The sequence below is a fragment of the Leopardus geoffroyi genome, chromosome B2, assembly GCF_018350155.1.
Source record: "Leopardus geoffroyi isolate Oge1 chromosome B2, O.geoffroyi_Oge1_pat1.0, whole genome shotgun sequence".
Taxonomy (NCBI): Eukaryota; Metazoa; Chordata; class Mammalia; order Carnivora; family Felidae; genus Leopardus; species Leopardus geoffroyi.
The window spans coordinates 138,008,322-138,032,804 of NC_059332.1; the positions used below are offsets into that span (position 1 = coordinate 138,008,322).

A 24,483-nucleotide genomic window follows, 5' to 3' on the forward strand; every position below is an offset into this window, starting at 1 on the left:
AAGAAAAAAAAGAAAAAAAAAAGAATTTTCCAACCTGAAATAATTTGGTCAGAGAAGTACCTGTATTTTATTTTTTCTTATTTTTTTCTGATCAAGTATTTTAAGTAGATTTGCTACTATTCCAAAATGTCTGAACTTCCTCTTTTATTTAAAAGAAATTTAAAGGTGGGGGTGCGCCTGGGTGGCTCAGTTGGTTGGGCATCCGACTTCGGCTCAGGCCATGATCTCACAGTTCCTGGGTTTGAGCCCTGCGTCAGGCTCTGTGCTGACAGCTCAGAGCCTGGAGTCTGCTTTGGATTCTGTGTCTCCTTCTCTCTCTCTCTGACCCTCCTCCACTCATGCTTTGTGTCTCTCTCTCTCTCTCAAGAATAAATAAACATTAAAAAAAATTTTTTTTTAATTTAAAGGTGTTAAAATTACCATGGAGCATCAACATTAAAATTTTCTAAGAAGCAGAAAAAGAAAGCACCTATAATTATATGACTAATCTGCTTAGATTTTAATTTTATTCTGTAGACACTGCAATGAGAAGTTGGTTCTCATTTTGGAGAAAATACTTGGTTAGAGTCTGTTCTGATGGAAATGGGACCAGGAACTAACTGGGTGCCCTTTCTGGCCAACTTAGGTAGTTACATATGTTTTTGTGTCTGTTTTAGACTTTTCCCTGATAGAGAAAAACTTAGAAAAAATATTCATAGAAAAGGCAGGTAAAGAATTAGGGCCAATGGGGGCTATTGCACGTTAATAATCATTACTTTTTAAAAGAGAAAGATAAACTGAGGCAGTGTGTTCACTGATAGCTTAACACTGATAATAGAAAAACCTGATTAAAAGCAATTACCATCACAAAATAAGATCTCCCAGGCTGAGATGGTGTTCATTCCACAAAACCATCTGGAGGAGTACCAGGACTCAAGAGATCACACCTCAGCACTGAGTAGATGTGAACAGTGTACCAGAACAAGACACAATTACCAGGTGAACCCCACTCACCTTTCCTCTAGGACCTGGATGCTCTCCATTTTGGTGGTATGTGTGGGTCTTCCTGCATTTTCTCCTCTTTCTTCATTCCTAACAGTGAGGCTGCAAGGTAGTATAACACTTTAGTGTGTCTAGGGAAAACCAGTTAGTTAAAGAAAAGAAAAAAAAATTCCAGGAAAGGATTTTGCAGAAGAATTTTATCCTCAACAATGTGAGACTATATAAAGCACAAGAAGAGTGATACCATTTTGAAATGATGGGTGAGCCTATGTTGACGAAAGGAATCACAATGATTTAATAAAATAATGAAGTAAATAATAATCTCAAAAATGGATTCTGTTCTACATTCTGACTTCATCCTTACATAATTTGAATTACTTAACATCTCTAAGGTACTCACGTGATTATATGCTTTAATATTCGATAGATATCATGATGTTACTCTTTGGAGTAACATCATTTTGACTTTTGCTTGGTTCTATTCCTAGTTTGTTTTCCATTTATTTTCCCCCACTGATAGCTAAAAATATAAAATATTTCAGATTCTAAAACAAAATTTGCTAAAATCACATGTCATTTTCTGCACCCCGGGTTTTCTGTCCCTGACACTGTCAGTCCTCCATCCACTCAAGTTTGAACCACTGGGTTTGTATTTGACTTTGTCTTTGCCCTTTCCTCCCATTTAGTCAATCTTCAATGTCTTGGGAGGGACAGGGCAGTCACTCTGAGGGTTTGGGTCAGAGAGCACTGGGCCTCTGGGTCTCTGGGATGTCAATTTGAAAATATTGCAGGATTGCAGGAGCTAGGATAATCCCATGGGCTTTAGTAACCCAGAACAAGAGGATTCAGATAAACTGCAGCTAAGCAGCACTATAGGGTAGAACACTCAAGGTTCTCGGTGTAGACCAGACATAACAAGGGAGGTTATGGGTGATACTAAGAGGCAGGATGGTTGGGATGACTCAGTGTCCTCGGAAAGTCAACCCTCTGAATTAAACTGATCCCTCTGTCTGAAACCCAGGAAGCCTCATGGGAGCCCGTCAGAGAGTAAAAGTTCAGACAACAGGTCTTTCATTTGTTCATACGTTTATTCCACGAGGAGTAATGGGAACTATTATTTCCTAGTGCCTGTTATGTGCCAGGCACTGTCTTTGTCTCTTTGGTTTTATTGTCCCCATTTTATAGATGAGCAAAGTGAGCCACAGAACTGTCTCCTAGGTTGGCTCAACGTCGGACACTAAATATGTTGTATGGTTGGAATTTGAACCCAATTCCCACACACAACTCTGTAATCCTTATTGAGTACCTATTAAAAACCATGCTCGGTGGGGCGCCTGGGTGGCGCAGTCGGTTAAGCGTCCGACTTCAGCCAGGTCACGATCTCGCGGTCCGTGAGTTCGAGCCCCGCAGCAGGCTCTGGGCTGATGGCTCAGAGCCTGGAGCCTGTTTCCGATTCTGTGTCTGCCTCTCTCTCTGCCCCTCCCCCGTTCATGCTCTGTCTCTCTTCTGTCCCAAAAATAAATAAACGTTGAAAAAAAAAATTAAAAAAAAAAAACAAAAAAAAAAAAACCATGCTCGGGATGCCTGCGTGGTTCAGTCGGTTAAGCGTTGGACTCTGACTCAGGTCATGATTAAGCATCCGACTTTGGCTCAGGTCATGGTCTCGCGGTTCATGAGTTCAAGCCCCACATGGGGCTCTAAGCTGACAGCTCAGAGGCTGGAGCCTGCTTCAGATTCTGTGTCTCCCTCTCTCTCTGCCCCTCCCCCACTTGTGCTCACTCTCGCTCTCTCTCAAAAATAAACATTTAAAATTTTTTTTTAAAAACATGCTTTCTGATAGGCACTGAGGCAATATACTACTTGTGTGAATGCAGAAAAGGGACACTAAATATGGTTGTGGTGGAAATAAGGAGGTTCGTGGGAGAAGGATGTTAGTCTTAATCTGGAAAGTCTGGTAACAGAAGTGGAGACATTGTCTCATTAATTCATTCATTCTGACCGGCAAGGGTAAGGAAAGAGAGAATGTTGCAAAGGGCAGAATCTATGGCAGAGGGGCCAATGTGGAACTGAAAGAGACTAGATGGGAAGGGGAAAGCGGACTACCTGGAGAAAAGAGAATGCAGTGGGAACTGCAAAGGATTCTGGGGAGCAGAAACTAGCTGATTGTTACTTAAACACACAGCAAACTGACTAGTGCTCCGCAGGGAGGAAGCGGTTCCAGGGTTAGAACCCTCAAAGCCTTCAGTGTGGAGCAGCCACAGGGAAAACAGTGAGGTGGGAATCAGAGCGGCACAGTCATTTAGGTCTCTGCCTGTGGGATCTGTGAATGTGTCTGCAGCTTGAGGTAGCCTAGAACCCTCAGCCCTCCATGTGGCAACATGCGTAGGTCAGGGATGCATTTGAGAGGAGATCCATTAACTTCTCAAAGCATCTTTGAGGAGGAGTGCTTCTCTGGAATTTGACATATTTCTAGTAATTATGGGAAATTGGGTGGGAGGAGGTAGGAATACACTTGACAATATCCTGTGAAATTTCCTGGGAGAAATTCATGATGCCAAATATATAAAATATACAAGATTTTTGTAAATTCTAAAAAGACCGTATTTAAATAGATTAATACTCATTCTGCCAAGCTTTACTGAGCTTATATGTATATGCGTACACACACCATAAACAGACCAGAAAATGAGCATGCTTTCACTGATTCAATAATAATCCACCTGAGAATGTATTTCTGTTACATTTCCACAGTGTCCCACAGAGTGTGCCACACAAATGCAGCTACACTTGACACAACATCTCAGGGGAAAAAAAAAATTGTTCTCCATGGTCTCTTTGCTGTAAGAGTAACAAATCTGGAATCTGCATGCATGACTCACAAGTTTCTGAACATGAATTCTGGCTCTTCTATCTGTTTCTGTGATATTTACAAACATCCCAAATGCCACCATATTAGAGTGATCATCCTGAAATATTGGGTTGTTTACATTTTTCATTTCTGCAGATGGTAAAATATGGACACACATTTGTACTAAAACTGCTTATAATAGATATTCAATAAGTGCCTAACTGTTCACCGTTTGCTCTGTTTCTTGATCTGATATCGGATACAACACTGCCCTGGAGAAAGAAACTGACATTTAGCAATTGTCAAGTGTCCTTTTAATTGACTTTGCTTTACAACCATTCTTAAAAAGTTGGCTTCAAGGAGCGCCTGGGTGGCGCAGTCGGTTAAGCGTCCGACTTCAGCCAGGTCACGATCTCGCGGTCCGTGGGTTCGAGCCCCGCGTCGGGCTCTGGGCTGATGGCTCAGAGCCTGGAGCCTGTTTCCGATTCTGTGTCTCCCTCTCTCTCTGCCCCTCCCCGTTCATGCTCTGTCTCTCTCTGTCCCAAAAATAAATGAACGTTAAAAAAAAAAAAAAAAAAAAAAAAGTTGGCTTCAAAGTCCCAATTATCAAGAACCACTGATAATGCCACTTTATGATGAAGAGAAATGGATAAAATGATAAAGGAGCAGGTACTAGACTGTTTACCATCTATGCCTTAGGAATGACTAACGTCTGTCCTGACTTATTTGATCTTGCTCTAAGTAGCATAGTAGAGGGTTTTTTTTTTTTAAGGTGATAAAGGACAGGAAATATTTGCTCTACATCAACATATATACTTAGTACATGTGCTTGAGAAAAGTTCTAAAAGTAAATCAAGCTTAACAGTTGTGAGGGGTCATGTGGAGACATGTTTTTTCACTTTGACAATGTTTGTAACATTCTTAACTGACATTTCAGCTTTTTAAACAACTAAAGCCATAAAGATAACAGAATGCATGTACAATGCTCACCGTGGGGGTCTTGGTCAAAGTTGAAGTATTTTATAGAAGATAGTGCCAATAATCTAGGCTAAGTATACTAAAATTAGCACTGAATTAAAAAAAATTTTTTTAATGTTTATTTTTGAGAGAGACAGAGTGCAAGCAGAGGAGGGGAAGAGAGAGAGGGAGACACAGAATCCAAAGCAGGCTCCAGGCTCTGAGCTCTCAGCACAGAGACCGATGCAGGGCTGGAACTCAGGATCCACAAGATCATGATCTGAGCGGAAGTCGGACACTTAACTGACTGAGCCACCCAGACACCCCACTAAAATAAGCATTTAAAATTCCATTAGAAATTTTCTAGAATGGTGATTTTTGAGAAGCGAGAAATACATGTGGTATATTTCAGAAAATAAGGATGTATACCTTCTTTGTGTGGGGGGTTTTTGTTTACAGGGGAGTTGGGCTAGTGGGGTGCAGAAAACATTACCAGCTGCCCATCATAGAGCCTACCTACTGATTCATCATCATGGATATGTGTAGGACCTATTTTGGAAGACAGTCTACTTTTGTAAGAAAAACAATTGGTTCTTAGGGAGAGCCCTTGAAATGACTGCAAATAAGATGAAAACTTTGCAGTAGCCATGGTAACTCTAGGATAGAGGCTGATCACAAAACCACATATATTTACACAAAACCTCAACTGAGAAATCAATTTGATGCTTGAATTTAATTCACTATGACATCAAGGCTCAAGAAAGATCCAGTGTAATTGGTAACTGCAGATACTACTCAATATTTTAATATTCTTACATTAAATCCATTTTTCTTTTTTATTTAACAGCTTCTGCCTCACATTTGCCAGTGCAAAATGGAACCAATATCCTTTGGACTCTGAAAAAGAATTGGTAGGTTATTCTTTAAATGCTTCATTTTTTTTTCTCTCTTCATAAAAATACCATGGTAAAATAATAGTACAGCTCTATTTGGGAATCAACAACAATTTATAAATATGTATGAGACAGCTGGTCCATGCAATGTTGCCTGGGTTGGAAATTCAAGATGAATAAGACAGAGTCTCTGAAACTGAAAGGTTCTGACAGGTAAATAAGCATCACACAGCGCTGCAGTGAGAGCTAAAATAGTGGTATGCACCCACTGGTCCTTAGGTAGTTACAGTATCTGCACACTCCTGCAGGAGAGAATGGAGAGGGGCTTTGCAGAGGAGGTAATGATTAGACTGAGCTGACCAAAGAGCAGGTGTTTCAGAGGGAGACCTGGGCAAAGGGAATTAATTCCAAGCAGAGGGGGACTGTCACACCTGGGAGGCTGAGAGCTGTAAAAAAGTCATGATATGGATGAAGGGCCCAAATGGGCAGATTAGATGTTTCAGGGTGGGAGTGATAAATCAGAACAGGCAGTGAGGTGTGCTTATGGAATGGGGCAAGAAGGCAACGACGTGCTCTCTGAATGTAGACTATACCTCCTTTACAATGATTTTGGTTTTCCATGCTTTATTTTCCTTCACTCGTAATGGGGATAGGGTTAAGAGCCACTATACAAGGTTGTAGAGCAAAGACTAAAAACTTGAGACAAAAAGGCAAATTATCACACGCGCTTAATTATTAAATGGAAGGGCAAATTAGCTGCATATTAAAATGACAAACCCAAGTTTACCCAAGAGCTTTTAATTTCGACTTCAGGAAATAAAGCCTTATACTTTGCCATTATTGTAAAACACTTCCTCATACATGACCTGACCACTTCTTCCTCCCAATAGTCCTGTAAGGTAAGCAGGGGACTTGTTATTAATCATTGCCATCTTACTGAAGAGCAAACAGTCCCCAGGGTTGATCTGCACCATTCCCACGAGTAAGCCACATCAGGGCTGGCGTTGAACTCATGACTTTTGACTTCTGGTCTCTCATGTTCATCTTCACTGTTCAATGCCACTTCTCTTTATATGAAAGAATTAATTGTGGTATTTTTGCCTTTTTAGTTATTTACAAAGACTGTTTGCTCTTACGTGTTTGGAAAAGGTAAAACTCTTATCACAAACCAGTTGACTGAGTTCACACGTGTCCTCTGTAAGCACCGTCCACCGTTATCGGGCTGTCGGGGTTATTGCCCAGAGGGCTAAATATATGGTAGATACTGGCAGGAAGCAACTTCTCAATTCCCTGGAATTTGAGATTACCAGGAAGGAGTTGTTACGGAGCATTTTCACAGCAAAGCCTCCACGAGGACAATCTCCATGAGGAGATTCCACTCATGACCGCGAACTAGGTGCTGCTATTGCAAAGAGCCCCCTGGGGGTACACCTTGCTCACATCGGCAGAGAAACTTTGAGAAGGGAGTGCAGAAAGGAGAAGAGCAGTGATGCGTTGCTTAGAAAAGACAAGAAACGGAAGAAAAAAAGGCCCCAGGAGGTGGGGAAGCAACCATATGCCATACATAATTTCTCACATAGAAAAATCCAGTTAGAGTCAAACCCTTGACCTCAACCCTATCACTTTTATGTATACATTTGGGAAAACAAGTTGGTTTTTTGAATGGGTATGTGGGGATGGCGATGGTGGTTAAAAATTTGTGTCTGGAAATGTTAGACAACAGTTGTCTAAAAAAACACCATTGCCTCTATAAATATCCCCCCTGCTTCTTATAATCATGTCTATAAATCCTATGACACATGAGAAATATAATCATGTGTCATAAAACAAGTATTTTATTTGGCTTAAGTTTTTCTTTCACAAACTTAAACCTCTCAAAGGTAAAATAATCAGCTGTTAAAAATCTGTCCACTAGATGGCTGTGTTGCCTTTATAAATGTAATTTTTAATCAAATCTGAATAAAAGAAAATGAAAAAAGTTTCTGGGAGTAATTACCCCTTATTTGGGAAAAAAAAAAGGAGTTGATAGAGTTTTGATAATTATATATTTCTAAGGAATTGGAGAAGAGTCATTCAAGTTTTCTGGGAGTGAAATAATCAAACTTGAAGGGGATAAATTTAATCTCGGGAGGTGTGCATAATGGCACCAAGTTTTCCTTTTTGGCATTTAGAAAACGTTCTGGATATTCCCCAGCCTTAAGTCATTTGACTTAGGAACACTTTAGTCTTAAAAAAAAAAAAAAAAGGCAGGCATAATCCTATTAACATTATAGATATCCATCCCAATAAATTGTTTGAAACTCTAATGTCTCTTGCTGCAGGAATATGGAACTGAGGTCATACATTCTTGGAACAAATTAACGTGACAAGGTTTCTAACTAGCAACAGGCAGGAAATATCTTTCTTTCTTTTTTTTTTTTTTTTTTAATTTAATATTCTTTAAAGGAGTCATTGTGAGAGAAGACTCTCCAAACTATTTTATTTCAAGTTTGGGTTATATGTAAACAATCATTTCTTCTTTTGATGCATGGAAACTGAAGAGAAATCTCTTTATCTACTCATCCCCTCTCTCTTTGCTACCAATTTCTCACTATACATGCTTCTGTTTGAAAAATGGGTTTGAAAGATCCCCTTTTTCCTTTGGTATTAAATTTTTATTTCAAACTCCAAGCCAATTATTTTTAGGTTCATTGACACATCAGTTTGATTTAGAAGGCCAACTGCTGACAAGCTATTACATAGTTAAAATCTGGATCCATTACATAAAGTTTATGTTTAGCTTAAATAACCAAAGTTTCTTATTTGGTATAAACAGGTCTCCCCCCCTCCCCCCCCCCCCCCGCCTTAAAATTAAGAGAAGTACAGGACTGGGGCACCTGGGTAGCTCAGTAGGTTAAGCATCCAACTCTTGGTTTTGGCTCAGGTTGTGATCTCGCAGTTCATGATCAAGCCCCACATCAGGCTCTGTACTGGCAGCATGGAGCCTGCTTGGAATTTTCTGTTTTCCTCTCTCTGTCCCTCCCCCACTCACACTGTCTCTGTCTCTCTTAAAATAAATAAATAAACTTCAAAAAAAAGGCACTTTGCTTTATAAAAAAATGAGAAGTACAGCACTGAATATTTAGATGTTCTTTATATAATATCTCTCTTCCATTTCAGTTCTCAGGTGGATTGAAATCCTATTTTAAGCTCTTCCTTCCACCCATTGTAATTTTTCCTGTAAGCGATAATTAAGTTAGTTGATGCTTCTGTGGGGAAGCAAATAGTCTTGGGTGTGAAAAGGCCAAATGGACCCCTATTTAGTTAGTAGACACTGTTATTAAAATGGCACGCAGTCATCTAAGTCCTTGAAAGCATCAGTTGAGTTGGAGCTCAAGCTTCTGGTTTTAGTTAACTTGTGTGCCTGTCATCCAAAGAAGAGTGAAAGAGTTAGAACTCTGGTAGTTGCTAGTCAGAAAGACATCTGATGGCTGAGAGGGTCACTTACAATCCTCCATTCATCCCTCCCCTGGTATGTTCTAGTTACTGTGTGCATGAATTTGTATGGGATGAGGTGGGAAGCATCCTTGGGAACAATTATGACTGAAGGCAATAATCCTGATCTGTGGGGAAATTTAGCTCCAGAATAGAATATCCCACTGTCTGGGAATCCTATGGCTGTGTAGTGCATGCTCCAGGAATGCTGAGTTGTACCTGTGCTGGTGAATGTGAGTGACATTTGGGGAAAAAGGACCAGGGATACAGAATGCAGGAACAGGTTCTCTTACATTTGCGGACAGTATGTGAATAGAAGTCGCGAGGCATACAGCGTTCAAATCCTACAAGTCTGTTAATTTCCTTTCAGCCTGAGACTTGCAAGGGGGACAGAAGTAAAACCTATCAATAAAGGATTATTCAGGAGGCCCCTAGAACATACTGAAACCTAAACTCACTGATTTATGTGTGTTATTCATTACATCTTACAGATGAAGAAACTGAGGCTCAGACAAGTCACTTGCCAAAGGTTTCACAGTTGTATGTCATGGAACCAGGACCCATCGCGGTCTAATTCCAGCATTGCTCGTTTCTTCCCTACCCCATGTGGTCCCTTGTTAGTAGGCTTTATATGAGGAAGACACGTTAGAATTTGTATGTGATCTTTAAATATGGCAAGACGACATCTGTTTAGAAAAAAACACATGGAATTATCTTTCCACTCTTACAGAATTAGTCGATTAAAATAGCCCTGTACTTTTAAATAATCTATGTTGCTTTATAGAAAAAGTAGCAATGGCAGAAATTTGCTTTCTAGTTAGGAATCCATGCTTCCAGGCATGAAGTGAACATTGATATATAGTGTACTGACATCTGATACAGAGATATGAATTTCATGGCATTGGAACTTATAATATTTATATAACCCAATTAAGCAGACTATGATACAATAAATTTCATATTCACAAGAAGTGGATTTTATTGTTGTATCTGACAAGGAACAAGTAATTCCTGAATGACATCCTAAAATAGCAGGCATATTTTAATAGGTCTACCATGCCCACACCATGAAAAAGTGAACCAGATCTACAAGAAATAATAAAGGGTTTTAATGAGAGGAACAAAAATAAAGAGTGAATACTTATTTCAATCAGATGTAACAGCTACCGCATTTTGTGGATAGGGTAGGGGTAGCAAACATGTAACTGTGTGTTTTGTATTATTGCTCTGGGGAGGCTGGAGGAGGAGTTCTTTAAAAAAATTTTTTTTAACGTTTATTTATTATTATTGAGAGACACAGAGCGTGAGCAGGGGAGGGGTAGAGAGAGGGGGAGAACAGAATCTGAAATAGGCTCCAGGCTCTGAGCTGTCAGCACAGAGCCCGACGCGGGGCTCGAACTCACAGACCACGAGATCATGACCTGAGCCAAAGTCAGAAGCCCAACCGATTGAGCCACCCAGGCGCCCCTGGAGGGGAAGTTCTTAAATATTGTCCAGAGAGTTAATAAATTTTGTCTGGATTTGAAAGTGCTGAATTCCTTAATGTTTTAGAAACTGAATAATTGTGCTTTGAGTCAAGAAGGGAATCCCAGCTTCCTTCAAATTGAACCTTCACCTTGAAAGATGAAGGTGCCTCCGGGCCTTTGAAGAGGAGTGTACTCCTTTTCTCCGTCTGCAACTCTTCTCTCTAAATCCTTCCTCCTCGTGCACCTTCAAGAGAAGCAGGATCCTCACAGAGCTCACGGACCCACTCCCAGCTGGCCAGGTGACAAGATACTCCACGATTCTTATCCCACTGCATTGGTGTGCTGTGCATCAGCAACATCGGTCAGTGTCTTGTCTGTGCAACTCGTCTCGTGGCTTCTGTGCCAGCTTAGGGCTGTGTGTTTTGTGTCACCCTCAGACAGTCTCTTCTCTGCGCTCTGCATGCAGAGTGCCACTGCTTTCTCTTTCAGTGTTGGAACTCCCCGAGGTGTCCCTCCTTAGCTCACAGCTTCATTCCACAGCCAACTCCTGGGGTGCCTTACACAGAGCTGGGCTCGCTCATCACATGCCCTGCCCTAACCACCCTCCTATCCATGTGTCCTCTCATCTGATGGGGCCCCCATCAACCCAGCCCCTGGAGCAAGTGGAGTTATCTGTCCCTCCTGTTTCTCATCTATTGCAAATTCTTTTTTCTTTTTTTTATGTTTATTTATTTTTGAGAGAGAGAGAGCATGAGCAGCGGAAAGGCAGAGAGAGAGAGGGAGACACAGAATCTGAAGCAGGCTCCCGGCTCTGAGCTGTCAGCACAGAGCTCAACACGGGCCTCGAACTTGTGAATCTTGAGATCATAACCTAGGCTGTAGCTGGACACTTAACGGACTGAGTCAACCAGGTGCCCCTCGTCTAGTGTAAATTCTTGGCAGTACATCCAGTGTCTCTTGAATTGGTAAGCTCTCCAGTCCTTTTACTTTATATTATTATTATTATTATTATCATTATTATTATTTCTGAGAGAGACAGAGAGTGCACATGCAAGTGGGGAAGGGGCAGAGGGGAGAGAGAGAATCCCAAGCAGGCTCCACATTCAACAGGGAGCCTGATGTGGGACTCCATCTCACGACCCTGAAATCATGACCTGAGCTGAAATCAAGAATCGGAGGCTGTAAGAGAAAAAGAGAGATGGTGATTCTCCTGAATACAGAGAACAAACTGAGGTTGGCTGCAGGGGTGTCGGGTGGGGGAAGGGCTAAACTGGTGATGGACATTAAGGAGGGCACTTGCTGGGATGAGTACGGGGCTTATATATAAGGCATGAATCACTAAATTCTACCCCTAAGATCATTATTACACTATATGTTAACTAACTTGGATTTAAATAAAATTAAAAAACAAAAAAGAGTCTGAGGCTTAACCAACAGACCCACCCAGGTGTCCCTTTTTAAAATCATCTCTTTATTTTGGGCTCCCAACATCTCTCACTGAGGCTATTACAAAATCTCCTAATATTCTCCTTGGGGTTTTTTTGCTTGTTCTTCCATATATTTCCACTGCCTCCGGAAGGGTATACTTAACACATGCAATAGACTGCGTCTCCTCCTTACTTAATAAACTTCAATCACGTCTTATATCCAAAAAAGTATCAAGTCCTAACTCCTTAATATGACACTAAAGGCATTTTATTGCTTGTCACTGCCTATCACTTCAGCCTTCTGTTTTGTCCTCTTCACTTTAGACCCTAGGAATACTAGAGTATTCGTGCTCTGTTCCAGAACCCTTACCCCTCTCTACAACCAATTACTACTAGTATGCTACCACTATTACTCCTAACACACACATGCACGTGTGCAAGAGAGAATGAAGGAAAATGGTGCGTAAGAAGAAACGTGATAGAAATCTAATAAGCATTACCTGCCCCACGATTACACAAAGGCCTGAGAGATTATGCCTATAGTTTTTAAAAATAATTTTTGTGACACATTTTCATAAGTCCAAATTCAATCCTGCATTTCACATCCTAGTATTAATTAAACACCTACTATGTGTCAAATAACATGCTACAAGCCAATTTATTTTCGGCTGTTTTCAAGTATGAAACAGTGTATATGTTTACAAAAATGTTCAGTGCCAAGTGACTAATGTGAGCTTTTATGAATTCAACTATATATATCCACATAATAAATTTTAAAGTTATTAACCTAAGACAACAACAACAACAACAACAACAACAACAACAACAACAAAACACATGTTAAACAGGAGAATCACTAGTAGGAAAACCAGCAGAATGAGCTGGGGAGTCTACCTGGCCCTCCGTGTGTTCAGCTTTGTTCAGGGCGGTGGGAGGCATGGCCATAGATATTAACAGCATTGACCCAATGCCAAGGTCATCCCAGAAGTCTGCCACATCCTGGCCCATCCAGACCCAGATGGGTCTCACCACATCACCACATACAGTGAGTCAGCTGAGATTCAAGAGATTCTCCCCGAGTCTGAACCTAAAACGACTTGAAGTCAACTGGGGTATCTGGGCCAGCGTACCCCACTCATGTCCTTGCAGGGCCCTGTCCCAGAACGCACTCCCAACCTCTGTACCTAGAGTATCTTTTCTCCTGTCAGCCCCTGGGTTTCTTCACCAGAGTGAGGCTTCTCTCTCTCTCATTCTGAGGATACTTGTTTTCTTTGGAACTTCCTTTCCATGTCCCACACACTCTCCTGTGTTCTCCTTCTGTAGCCCATTTCCCACAAGGCAAGACGCGGTGTGGGGGGGCGCTGGCATTCGTCTTCTGCGTTCTCTGAGGCTTATGCCACCTGACTTTCCCCTTCCTCACCTGTCTGTATCCTCTTAAAAGCTCTGTGATTCCTTACCAGGCTCCTCACACCATAGACTCTCCTTCTTACTTACCCACCCCTTCAGGGAAATCATGCCACAGGTGTCCTCACAGGTGTCCCCAGCACTCAGGAGGACACTTCCTTCATTCCTCACCGAATCGGCTATCCTTTTAAGCTGGCTCTTGCCTCCTTCTGACTTAATTTAACCTCCTTTCTCCAGCCCTTTTCTGGCTCATTCTTTCTATTCTTCTAAATGAGACTGGGCATAACATTTTCATCTATTATTTTGTCTTATACACATCCATCTTTCCACTGATGATCTAAACACTGCTATGTGATACTCAAAAAATATGCCTTTATAGTAAACACAGAGTCAAAAAGAGTACCAATGGTATGCCTTCAATGGAAAAGGATCGAGGTATTCTAATTCTGGCAGTTTTCCAATACGTAGCCTCCTGGTCATATGTCACACAGACCTGGCAGAGGCAGTTTGAATACCAAGCTTTCTAGAGGGTGACCTTCCAGGTTCAACTGCTTCTTGAGAATTTATTCTCTGTTGATGAAGAGGCAGGGAGAATGTGGCAAAAGCTAAAGATGTACAACTGTACGGGGCAATAATAGGCATTCAATAAATTGTAAATGAGAGAATTCACAAATGTGTGACATATAGATGGTCCATGGTCCTAATGTCCACTTTTTGGGTTTTTTGTGGCTATGGCCTGGGAAACCTGGGTTCATTTTAGTAGATGTCTTTTGATGGTGCAAGTTTAAGGTTTATGTAAGTCTAGAAACTGTTGAGGAAATTCACTATGCCATGGGGAGATGGAGTTTCAAAACTGTAGAAGTGTTTGTAAGCAATACTTTGGGGACTGGTTACAAGTACTTTGGAAATCCTAGGCACATAACTCAAGCTCCCACGTACCATGAATCAGGTCTGCGAGGGTGACAGGTAAAAGTGTTTATTCACTGGTGCCTCAGATGAAATGATTCACCTTACATGTGTTAGCAGATTTATTTCCAGGGGGTGGTTGCTTTACCATGGAGCAGACGTGGATTTTGTTTTTCCTTTTGAAAAATAACCTCTGGCTTTTAAAGCATGCACCGTAGTATTTTCATTGGCAGAGAGCTAACGTGTGACAGCATCAGAGTATAAAACAGGACCTTATTTTTGGACTGTTCTGAATTACAGAGACTGTGGTACTAGCTAAAAATGGAGGGAGGGGCAACTGAAAACATGTTTATGAAGTGCTTAACATTTACTTAGATGTAGCCCATGGTCTGGGAATCTGGGAAATCACGTGTCCAAAAGGAAGATGATTTTAGCTTCCACAGGGCTCGCTAATTTCAGTCTGAGGGACAGTTTCTCCTGAGAAGAATGAAGAGTATCTGATGCAGTGGCCCAAATCTTGTAGGCAATCCATAGTAGTGCATGAGATTGTGAATTTGATTTTGACAGTAGTGCATGAGATTCTGAATTCGACTTGGAAACTAAAAAGCTTTGGAAATGGTTCATATCAAACCTGGAAATGAAAAGTTTGGAAGTGTCACCTTCAAGTGGACGAAACAACAGACTGGATGTTAAATGACTTGAATTTTAGCCTTTCGTTAACTAATGAGCTTTGTGAGAGTAGGCAAGCCTTCAGTTTCCTTAGGTGGAACCTTAGAGACAGCATTTTCCAGACAGTTGTTTTTTTTTTTTTTTAACACAGCCGTTTTTTTCTTTCTTTCTTTTTTTTTTTTTTTTTAATTTTTTTTCCCAACGTTTATTTATTTTTGGGACAGAGAGAGACAGAGCATGAACAGGGGAGGGGCAAAGAGAGAGGGAGACACAGAATCGGAAACAGGCTCCAGGCTCTGAGCCATCAGCCCAGAGCCCGACGCGGGGCTCGAACTCACAGACCGCGAGATCGTGACCTGGCTGAAGTCGGACGCTTAACCGACTGCGCCACCCAGGCGCCCCCGTTTTTTTTCTTTCAAACAAAAGCTTATACCTAAGTCTAATATGTAAAACAGCTAAAGACAGAACCATCCCCTTGGAAACTGCCAAGAGGGGAGCCCAGGGCTGTGGCCAGAAATACTGTGGCCATCAACTCCCCTGGAGCTATCCCCTTACTTCTACCAAACAGCATGAGAAGTCATTAGGAAACTTTGAAGAGATAAGAGCTGAAGTCTCTTGAGTTCTGATTTTTTATGATTGAACATGGAAATCTACCCTGCTTGATAGGACACCACCAGGAGCAACAAGGAATTAAAACAGGGATGGATTCCCTGTTTTAGGGAAAGACTTCTTTGCGGGGCACCTGGGTGGCTCAGTCGGTTAAGTGTCTGACTTCAGCTCAGGTCATGATCTTGCGGTCCGTGAGTTCAAGCCCCGCAATGGGCTCTGTGCTGACAGCTCAGACCCTGGAGCCTGCCTCGGATTCTGTGTCTCCCTCTCTCTCTATCTCTCCCCCACTCACACACTCTGTTTCTCTCTGTCTCTCAAAAATGAATAAATGTGAAAAAAAAAATTAAAGACTTCTTTGGAAAAAACAGTCGAGGTTATTTTACCATAACCTCTGATGTTAGGAGAGGGTTTGTGGGACAATTTGGACATTAGCTTTAAGCTCAAAATACATTTTGAAAGCTCTACCTTTCCATCTCCTTCTTGAGGCACCTTGCTTTCGTGAGCCCACAGCAGGTTGTACTTTGCAATGCACCTTCACAGGTGTTGTCTCCAGTACACATGTGTGTGAAAGCCCTCACTGCCCCCTACTGTCCTGGAGACAGCAGTTCTGTGGGGGAGGAGCCCATATCTTTCAGAGGTTTCTTTCCCATCAAGAAAAGGGAAGAGAGTAAACGACCTCTGTCTGAATCTTGATATAAATTAAGTTTTCACAGTGGTAGCCTTGAACCTTTAGACAGGAAGTCTTGACAAAACTCTCTCTCCTCCTGGTCAGGAACAACTTAGTCCCATGCATGGAAAGACTTGCAAATTTATATGCTGTTCATTTTATGGCCAAGACTAGACGTCCATGATTCTTTATGTAACACAGCTTACATGCTCTAAACCACATTCCCTTGTTTTCTCCTTTTGCAACGTAAGTCCGTGGGGAGAGAAGGGAAACAGACTGATTTGGGGACAGAAGTGGTTTCTTAAAAGCGACAGAAAACAGATCAGCTTAACAAGTCATTATGAATTAAGTCCCAACTTTTTAGGTTTTGGAAGGAAACTGGAAATATTCATCAATTTTGTACTTGATCTCTGTATCATCCCCCAACATAAAGCACAGTGGTAATTTTATTAAGACAGGAATAAGTTTAAAAATGGGAGAGGAGCTGACACTGACATATGAAAGAGAAATACAAATTTGAGGGAAATGCTGTGTTGCTTAAAAAACTCATAATATGTAAGGCTAGGGTGAGGTATTTGTATTTATTACTAGATGCAGAAATTTATTTTCCTAGCATTCTATTTCCTTAAAAGGAGGTAAAACCAGCTACATGACAACTGCTCCTATTTACAAACGACAGTTCCTTCATATTTTGATTTCTAACTTTATTTTGGTCCCTAAATTAACATTTTTTAGTGTTTCTTTCTGTTCTGCTCCTCTGACCTAGCCTGGAAATTTTGAAGAACATTTCTTTCTTTTGTTTTCCACTCTAAGAAGGCTTTAACATTTTCTTTCCTTAAACTCAAAATATAAAAATAATGATATTTTTTAAATGCACATATTAAGGAAATTCTCATTTGCAATGAGGTAACATTGTCACAATTAAAACTCATAATTCAAAGCAATTTAACTTTCATTTTTTTCAAGTTGTTTATGTTAGAAATTACCTATCATTTATCACATATGGAAGACTTATAAATTTGTAGACTGTGTGTTTTATGGCTTAGACTGAGGCATCCGCGACTTATTACTCACAAACACAATTCTTGACAATTACACGTTAGTCCAGAACTCATAGAGCCTCACAGAGCGCTCATCCAATGCGCCAAGTGCATGACTTGAAATACACGTCACCTTAGAGGTGTGGAGAGTTAAGGCAGCTTCCAAAAGCTGTTTTGTTCTCCATCCATAGTCTGTGGTCTGTGACAATTTGACGTTCATAAGCTCATATTGAATGTTTTGTTATTCAATGTGCCCTTTAAGAATGAAGAAAAGCAAGTCTCACTAAATATATGTAAGCCAGATAAAAGCAAATGTAACAAATATAACCAAATATGTTCGACAGCAAACAAATATAGCACAACAAAACTTCAGTATTCTTATCTGTTTTGGTGTTTTAATCCTGAAACAATTCAGAAATAAGTTTTATCAGGCAAATAAAATCATATATGATTTCTAGAACACAGCATAGTATAAATAAGAAATATAAGTATAATCGTCAACACTACGTAACAATGTATTTGTGATGTCTTATGCAGAATCTACAATAAAATTCCTTTCCTTTTCCAAGATTATTTTTTATATTATATCCATAAGCTGATCTTTCAAAGACATGTATACATTATTTCAAATACTAGTCTTCCAATATGAAGTGTGCTATAACCCAGCAAGCTAATTCTTAAGCACATACTTATGTGTTAGGCACTGTTCTTGGCTTGTATGTGTTTTATTTCATTCAATGTTTACAACAACCTTATGAAGTAGGGATTCTTATTACTGTAATTTGATGCATGAAGAATTTGAGGACATTAATAATGTAACTTGTTGAAGGTCAACAGATAGTGATGATGAGGATAAGATTTGAACCCAGGCAGTCTGACTTCTGAAACACCATATGAAATCACTACCCTTTACTTCATGGATTCAGGCCAGAGCTAGATGATCTCTTTAGGAGTAATAAAGGGGAAAAAATATTTTTTAGGAGTAATAAAGGAAAAAAATATATACAATTTTATTGAAATAGCTCCCTCCTCTAGAACTCTATTTCCTCCATCTGAAATAGTTAAGGCTTAAAAATGAAAGGGAAGGAGTCAGATAGGACTTGCCCTAACAAAGAATCATCATCTGCGAAGCAATTTTGATATTTATAAAAACTACTTTAAAACCTTCCAAATTACTGAAATGTCTGATGGTTTTCTGGAAATGAAGTTTAGTAGAGGGGACAGAGCTTTTTCAACACCATGGCTACCAGTGAAGTTTAATACATTTCATCTTCTATTTTGGCCATAATGACTGAATATTATGCCACCATATCATAACAATAACCTCAATGGATGTCAGGAAACTGTAGTAATCATACACAAGAACATGGTACAAGCATTTGGGCATTTCTTCAGAGTTTTGAAATAAGCAGGGAGATCCAGAAGATCCACTTGTAAATTGGATCTTAAGGGACCCCAAAACTTACAGTTCTATGGAAAGTTCCATTAAGTCTAGCATCCCCTGGGGAGTCTCATGTGCTTAAATCTTAGGACTCTGGGTCTTGCTGAGTTTCTTGTTTGAAGGCACTCTGAGAATTTGGAACTGGAGCAGGTGTTTTGAGGTGTCTGAATCATGGAAATTTAGCACTAGACAGGACTCTGGGAATCAGTTTGGCTAACTCTCCATCATTTTGCCAATGAAGAAACCAAAAAGCAGAAATGAAACATTTGTATGAGGTCACAGAACCTGTCAGTGATAAAATCACAAAGGAAAGCAGGTTCTCTGGCTTTTAGTTGACTGACTTAGACTTCATACTCTGTCCTGTATCAGGAGTCTGTAGCTGCGAGTGCCACACTGACTCATGGTTTTGTGGCTCTGTGAATGAATGATCAACACTCTGTGACATACCATATAACTAAAACACAACATCGAATATGATGTACAGTACTGCTAGATACTGTCTTAACAGTCTCGCACCTTCTGGAACACTGGAGAACATTCTTTACAGTTATATACATACCCATAATCTTATTTTTACCCACATCTTTAAGAAGCATGGATGGAGAAAAACAGGATATAAAATAAGTTTTCATTCTTTACCTTACTATGAACTTAAGTGTAGGTTCTGGGGAAATATTCTATTTCCAGTGATGGTCTCCAGTAATCCCTACTTGTAAAGGAGGAAAAGGAGACAGACTGAGAAGTTTCTATGACACCAAGAATGAACATGCGTATCCATTCCAGTTAGGACCCAGCTCAGAGGAGTGTCATACAGAGAAAGCCACATACCAGGAGCAGCTGCAGCAACAGCACCAGCAAAAGCAACATGTGTTGTTGGGCCTCTGGTTTCCAGGCGCTTGAGACACAGCAGGTGTTCCTTCATTTTGTGACTGCTGTCTTTTTCGCATTTCAGCTGCTTCAGTACCCAACTGGCTGAAAGAAGAGAGAAGACATTAAGGTATGAGATACGTAAGGGAAAGGGAAGTTGCCTATGCTGAAGGGAACATAATTTAATTAGGGGGTGCAGATAAATTAAGGAAAGATAAAAACAGGGCGTCTGGGTGGCTCAGTTGATTAAGCATCTGACTCTTGGTTTCGGCTCAGGTCACATCTCATGGTTTGTGAGTTCAAGCCCCGCATCAGGCTTTGCGCTGGAGCCTGGCATGGAGCCAGCTTGAGATTCTCTCTCTCCCTCTCTGTCTCTGCCCGTTCCCTGCTCGTGCTTGCTCTCTCTCTCTCTCTCTCAAAATAAATTAATAAACTCAAAAAAAAAAAAAAGAAAGAAAGAAAAGGTAAAAATGAATAAGCTCTAGCAGTCAAATAAAAATTCCCAGGAAAACATTTTTAAGAGAATATCTTAAACACTTTTTGGGACAAACTTCTACCCACTGTTGTCTGCTACATAAAATTATTGTCACAATGTTGCCACATAATCAAAATCAATTGGTAAGGTAAATATGATAAAGTTTGAAAATTTAACTTTTTTTACTAAAGAATGATTTCATCTGCTTCCCTTCCTGAACACCTTTAAATGATTGTGGCAGGTGTACATAACTTGTTTCTCCACTGATGTTTACAGTAAGGTTAACTGAGCTTTCCAAATCAGGTTGCGGGGTTTCTAACTATGTAACATTGTGAGGAAGATCAAGTTTGTTTTTGGTCTTCTCTCAGCATCTTCTAAAACACGGAATCTGGGGGCGGGCGCCTGGGTGGCTCAGTTGGTCAGGCAGTTAAGCATCCGACTTCAGCTCAGGTCATGATCTCACAGTCAGTGAGTTGAAGCCCTGCATTGGGCTCTCTGCTGTCAATACAGAGCCTGCTTTAGATGCTCTGTCTCCCTCTCTCTCTGCCCCTCCCATGTTTGCGCTCTCTCAAAATAAATAAATAAACTTAAAAACAAAACAAAACAAAACAAAACAAAACAAAACAGAACACTGCATCTCCTTTCCTTTTTGATACATCTGACTCACCCTGTGGGGGCCTAATCTTGATAATATTGGCAAAGTGCCTTTTTCTCTGTTAGGAGTCCATGTTGCAAAGGCAACACCACCCTTTCCTCCACCACCTAGATTTGTGTTCAGTCAGTAGAGAATTGTGGAAAGATGAAAAGTCCTCAAATACAGGGAAATTACTTTGGTGGAATGTATATATCATGTCAAATGAGAAAAACATCAGGATACACACTACCTGTGACCTTACAGAGCAGGCCAAATTGTTTGTCACCTATTAATAAGACCAATCCTGACCTAGCACTTTGTTGAGTATAAAAAAATTAAAAAAATAAAGCTTTGTTTTAGTAGAATAATATCAAATATAGCATGAACTCATAGAAAAAGAAAAGATGCATGATGTTATTCATAATATGCAGTGTATGTAAATCATATACATACAATGTCATGTGTGACTGACAGCAATACTTATTAAAACCATAATGTACTTTATTTTGGCATTGTGAGCTTATGCATTCAAAATTATGTTTTCATGCATTGTTTTTTTTTAAATTGGAGAATAAAATACATATTAAAAATGTTTTTCTATGTTCCTGTAAGGGGTGGAGCTAAAAAATTTTCATGGGTCAATGCTTATGTATTCTTATAGCATTTCCAGTTAAACGGTTAACAGGTATATAATCTACTTCGGTCAGAAGAGAACAAAGTCAGAGGGAAGGAATGAAATATAAGAAGCAATTAAGTACTGAAATTGATAAACTCTGATGTTGAACTTATTGACTATCTCAAGTAAAAAAACCCATGTTTCTCTGTTTAGAATAGTCAAGAACTAAATTTAAGACTACATAAACTCGGGAAATGGAAGGGTTGCTCTTCCCTCCACTAACACTGTTTTTATATGTGTAATAACGTCCCCAAATTGTTCAATCTAAGAGTCCTTTTATAATAATCTCTGGGCCTATCAGCACCTGTGACACAGCGACCACTCCATCCTCTTTGGAATGCTTTCTTCTCTTGCCTTCTTGGGTACCACACTCACCTGTTGGCTTTCTTTTTTTTTTTTTATTTTTTTTAACGTTTACTTATTATTGAGAGACAGAGACACAGAGTGTAAGCAGGGGAGGGGCAGAAAGAGGGGGAGACACAGAATCTGAAATAGGCTCCAGGCTCTGAGCCATCAGCACAGAGCCCAACGCGGGGCTCGAACTCACAAACTGTGAGATCGTGACCTGAGCCGAAGTCGGTCACCCAACCAACTGAGCGCCCCTCACCTGTTTGCTTTCTATCTTACTAGTCACTTGTCAGTCTATTTTGTTATTTCCTTTTCATCTCCCTCACCTCCAAATTTTGGTTGGCCACAGTATTTGGTCCCTAGAACTCTTCTCTGTCATTTTTTGGGATGAACTTTTACAGGATCTACCTGTTTCCAGTTCAGAATTCTCAAATTTACAAGTCCAGTAAAGATGACTTTCCTGAATTCAGGACTCATATATCCAACTACCTACCTGATGTCTCCACTTGGTTTTCTCAACTTGCCATCTCAGTCACAACATGTTCCAATCTGATGCCTTCCTCCCCCACCAACCTGTTCCTCCCACAATTCTCCCACTTTCAGTAAATGAAAAGATTTATCTTTCTAATTATTCAGACCAAGAGTGGGGGGGGAACCTGTGGAATCATCCTGGACTCCTCTCTTTCATTTAGACCCCCACATCAGCAGATCAGCAAATGTAAGCCCTCTTCACTGTTCCCTTCCACCCACCCCTCTTCTGTTTTTACTATTCCTCATCTTTTCTTTTCCTATTCCAATCCATTCTAGTCTCAACACAGCAGCCAAAGTGAGTCTTTTAAAACCTAAGTAGATGATTTCAGCAAGGGTTCTTCCACCTTAATCCACTCTAAATCTTTCAGTGCTTCCCATTTTACTGAGAGCAAAAGCCAGCATTTTTGCAATCTGGTCCTTCATCACTTCTCTGAGTGAATGTCCTTTTCTCTCCTCCTCACTCACTCTGTTTAACCACAATGGCCTCCTTGCTGCCCCTCAACCATGCCTGGTACAATCCTATGTCAGGGCCTTTGCACTGGCTGTTCTGCACTCAGTGCTTAACTTCATCCTTACTCATACATTATGTTTTCAGGGGAACTTTCCTTGCTCTTTATTTAAAATTACACCTCCCTTACTCCACCCCCAGCATGACCTATCCACCTTTGTTTGTCTAACTAACTAGAAAATAACTTCCAGAAAGGTAGAGATTTTTGTCTGTTTTGTTCGTTGTAACAATGCCTGGCACACAGTAGATAACAGAGAAATGTTTGTTGAGTGGTGAATTTTACAAGCAATGTCATTAGTGACAAGAAAAAGACAACAAACTCTATCACATCCAACACTGAAAATTATTCATTTCCTAGCCAATGCAATACAATAAGAAAAAGCAAATAAGGATTGGAAAGGAAACCACAAGTGTTAATATTTACAAGTGACATGGTTGTCTACAAAGAAATTCCAAGAGATTCAACAAAGTTATTAGAGATAGTTCAAGAAGAATACCAGGTTAAGCTTCAAAAATCAATATACTTCGATTACACCACCAATAACTAATTATAATATATCAAAGAAAGAAAGGCAACCTGCAAATGAGTTAAAAAATGAAAAAGCAACTGGTAGTATTTTTAACAAAAGTTGTGTAAGAACTTTATGAAAATATTATAAAGCCTTATCAAAAAACATAAAATAAACCTGGATACAGAGATAGGTTATTTTCTCAAGCAGGAAAATGGAATATCTTCAAAATGTTAATTGTCCCAAATTATTCTATAAATTCAGTGAATGTAATACAAATTCTAATTTAATCATTCATAGAACTCAACATAGGGACTCTGAAATTTATGTGGAAGAATAAAGAGCTGAAAATGACCAAGCTATTTCTGAAAACAAGAACAAGTGGGGGTATCATATCAGTAATATAAATCAATAATAATTATGACAATATGTCATTAGCATGGGAATACATAAGTAGACCAGGAGAATGGAATGTGTACACAGCTGAGACACAGACTCAGGCATATTTGCAATCGTGGCTTCCATGATTAAAGGATGCTTCCATCACCATTCAGCAAAAAATTCAGTATGTGGTGTTGATACACTTAGATTTATATATGAAAAACAATTACATTTCTAAGCTAGAGCACACACACACAAATAAACTTCAGATGAATAGGTGTCACACACAAAGATAAAACTATGACAAGAAAATATCAAAAACAGATTTTATAGTTTTCAGGCCAGAAAAGGATTTCTTAGCAGACCAAGCAAAAAGGAAAACATTATTTTTGATATAGTCTAATTTATCAAAAACCTTTGAAGAAATAAGGATAACATAAGTAGAGTTAAAAATGAGAACCAGACTAGAGGATACAAAGGATTACTGTCTGTAATATGTAAGTAACATGTCACAATTGAAAAATACTAATAACCTAAGAGAAAAATGGGCAAAGGAGATGTGCCGGCAGTTTACAGAAGAGGAAAATATAAAGATCCTGAATTAGATTAACAAATGCTCAAAAGCAGTAATCAGAGAAATTCAAATAAAATTTCAATGATTCCCTAATCAATTTTCCCACAGTTAAAAAGTCACAGGGCACCAATTTTGAGAGAAGATGTGGTAAACAGAAGCTCTCATACAATCATGTTGAAGAATAATATCGGCTACAGA

At 39.9% G+C, this 24,483-nt stretch overlaps 1 protein-coding gene and 1 long non-coding RNA gene across 9 annotated transcripts in view; one reads left to right on the forward strand and one right to left on the reverse strand.

Moving 5' to 3' along the window:
* Positions 1-24,483, forward strand: part of LOC123609192 — a 119,002-nt gene that overhangs the window by 41,372 nt on the left and 53,147 nt on the right. For 4 of the 6 annotated variants that reach the window (XR_006717661.1, XR_006717660.1, XR_006717662.1 and 1 more), the window contains exons 3-4: positions 5,634-5,697; positions 19,735-19,779. This is a non-coding gene — a long non-coding RNA (uncharacterized LOC123609192). Of the gene's footprint in view, positions 1-5,633; positions 5,698-19,734; positions 19,848-19,925; positions 19,945-24,483 lie in introns of those variants that run through there. The other 2 variants (XR_006717664.1, XR_006717659.1) reach the window with 2 other exon arrangements.
* Positions 1-24,483, reverse strand: part of RGS17 (regulator of G protein signaling 17) — a 98,358-nt gene that overhangs the window by 17,509 nt on the left and 56,366 nt on the right. For 2 of the 3 annotated variants that reach the window (XM_045500084.1, XM_045500086.1), the window contains exons 2-3: positions 19,611-19,754; positions 994-1,083 (exon numbers count right to left, since the gene is read on the reverse strand). In XM_045500084.1, coding sequence (XP_045356040.1) covers positions 994-1,083; positions 19,611-19,729 — 209 coding nt within the window. In that variant the 5' untranslated portion in view covers positions 19,730-19,754. The remainder of the gene's footprint in view (positions 1-993; positions 1,084-19,610; positions 19,755-24,483) is intronic. The other variant, XM_045500085.1, reaches the window with a different exon arrangement.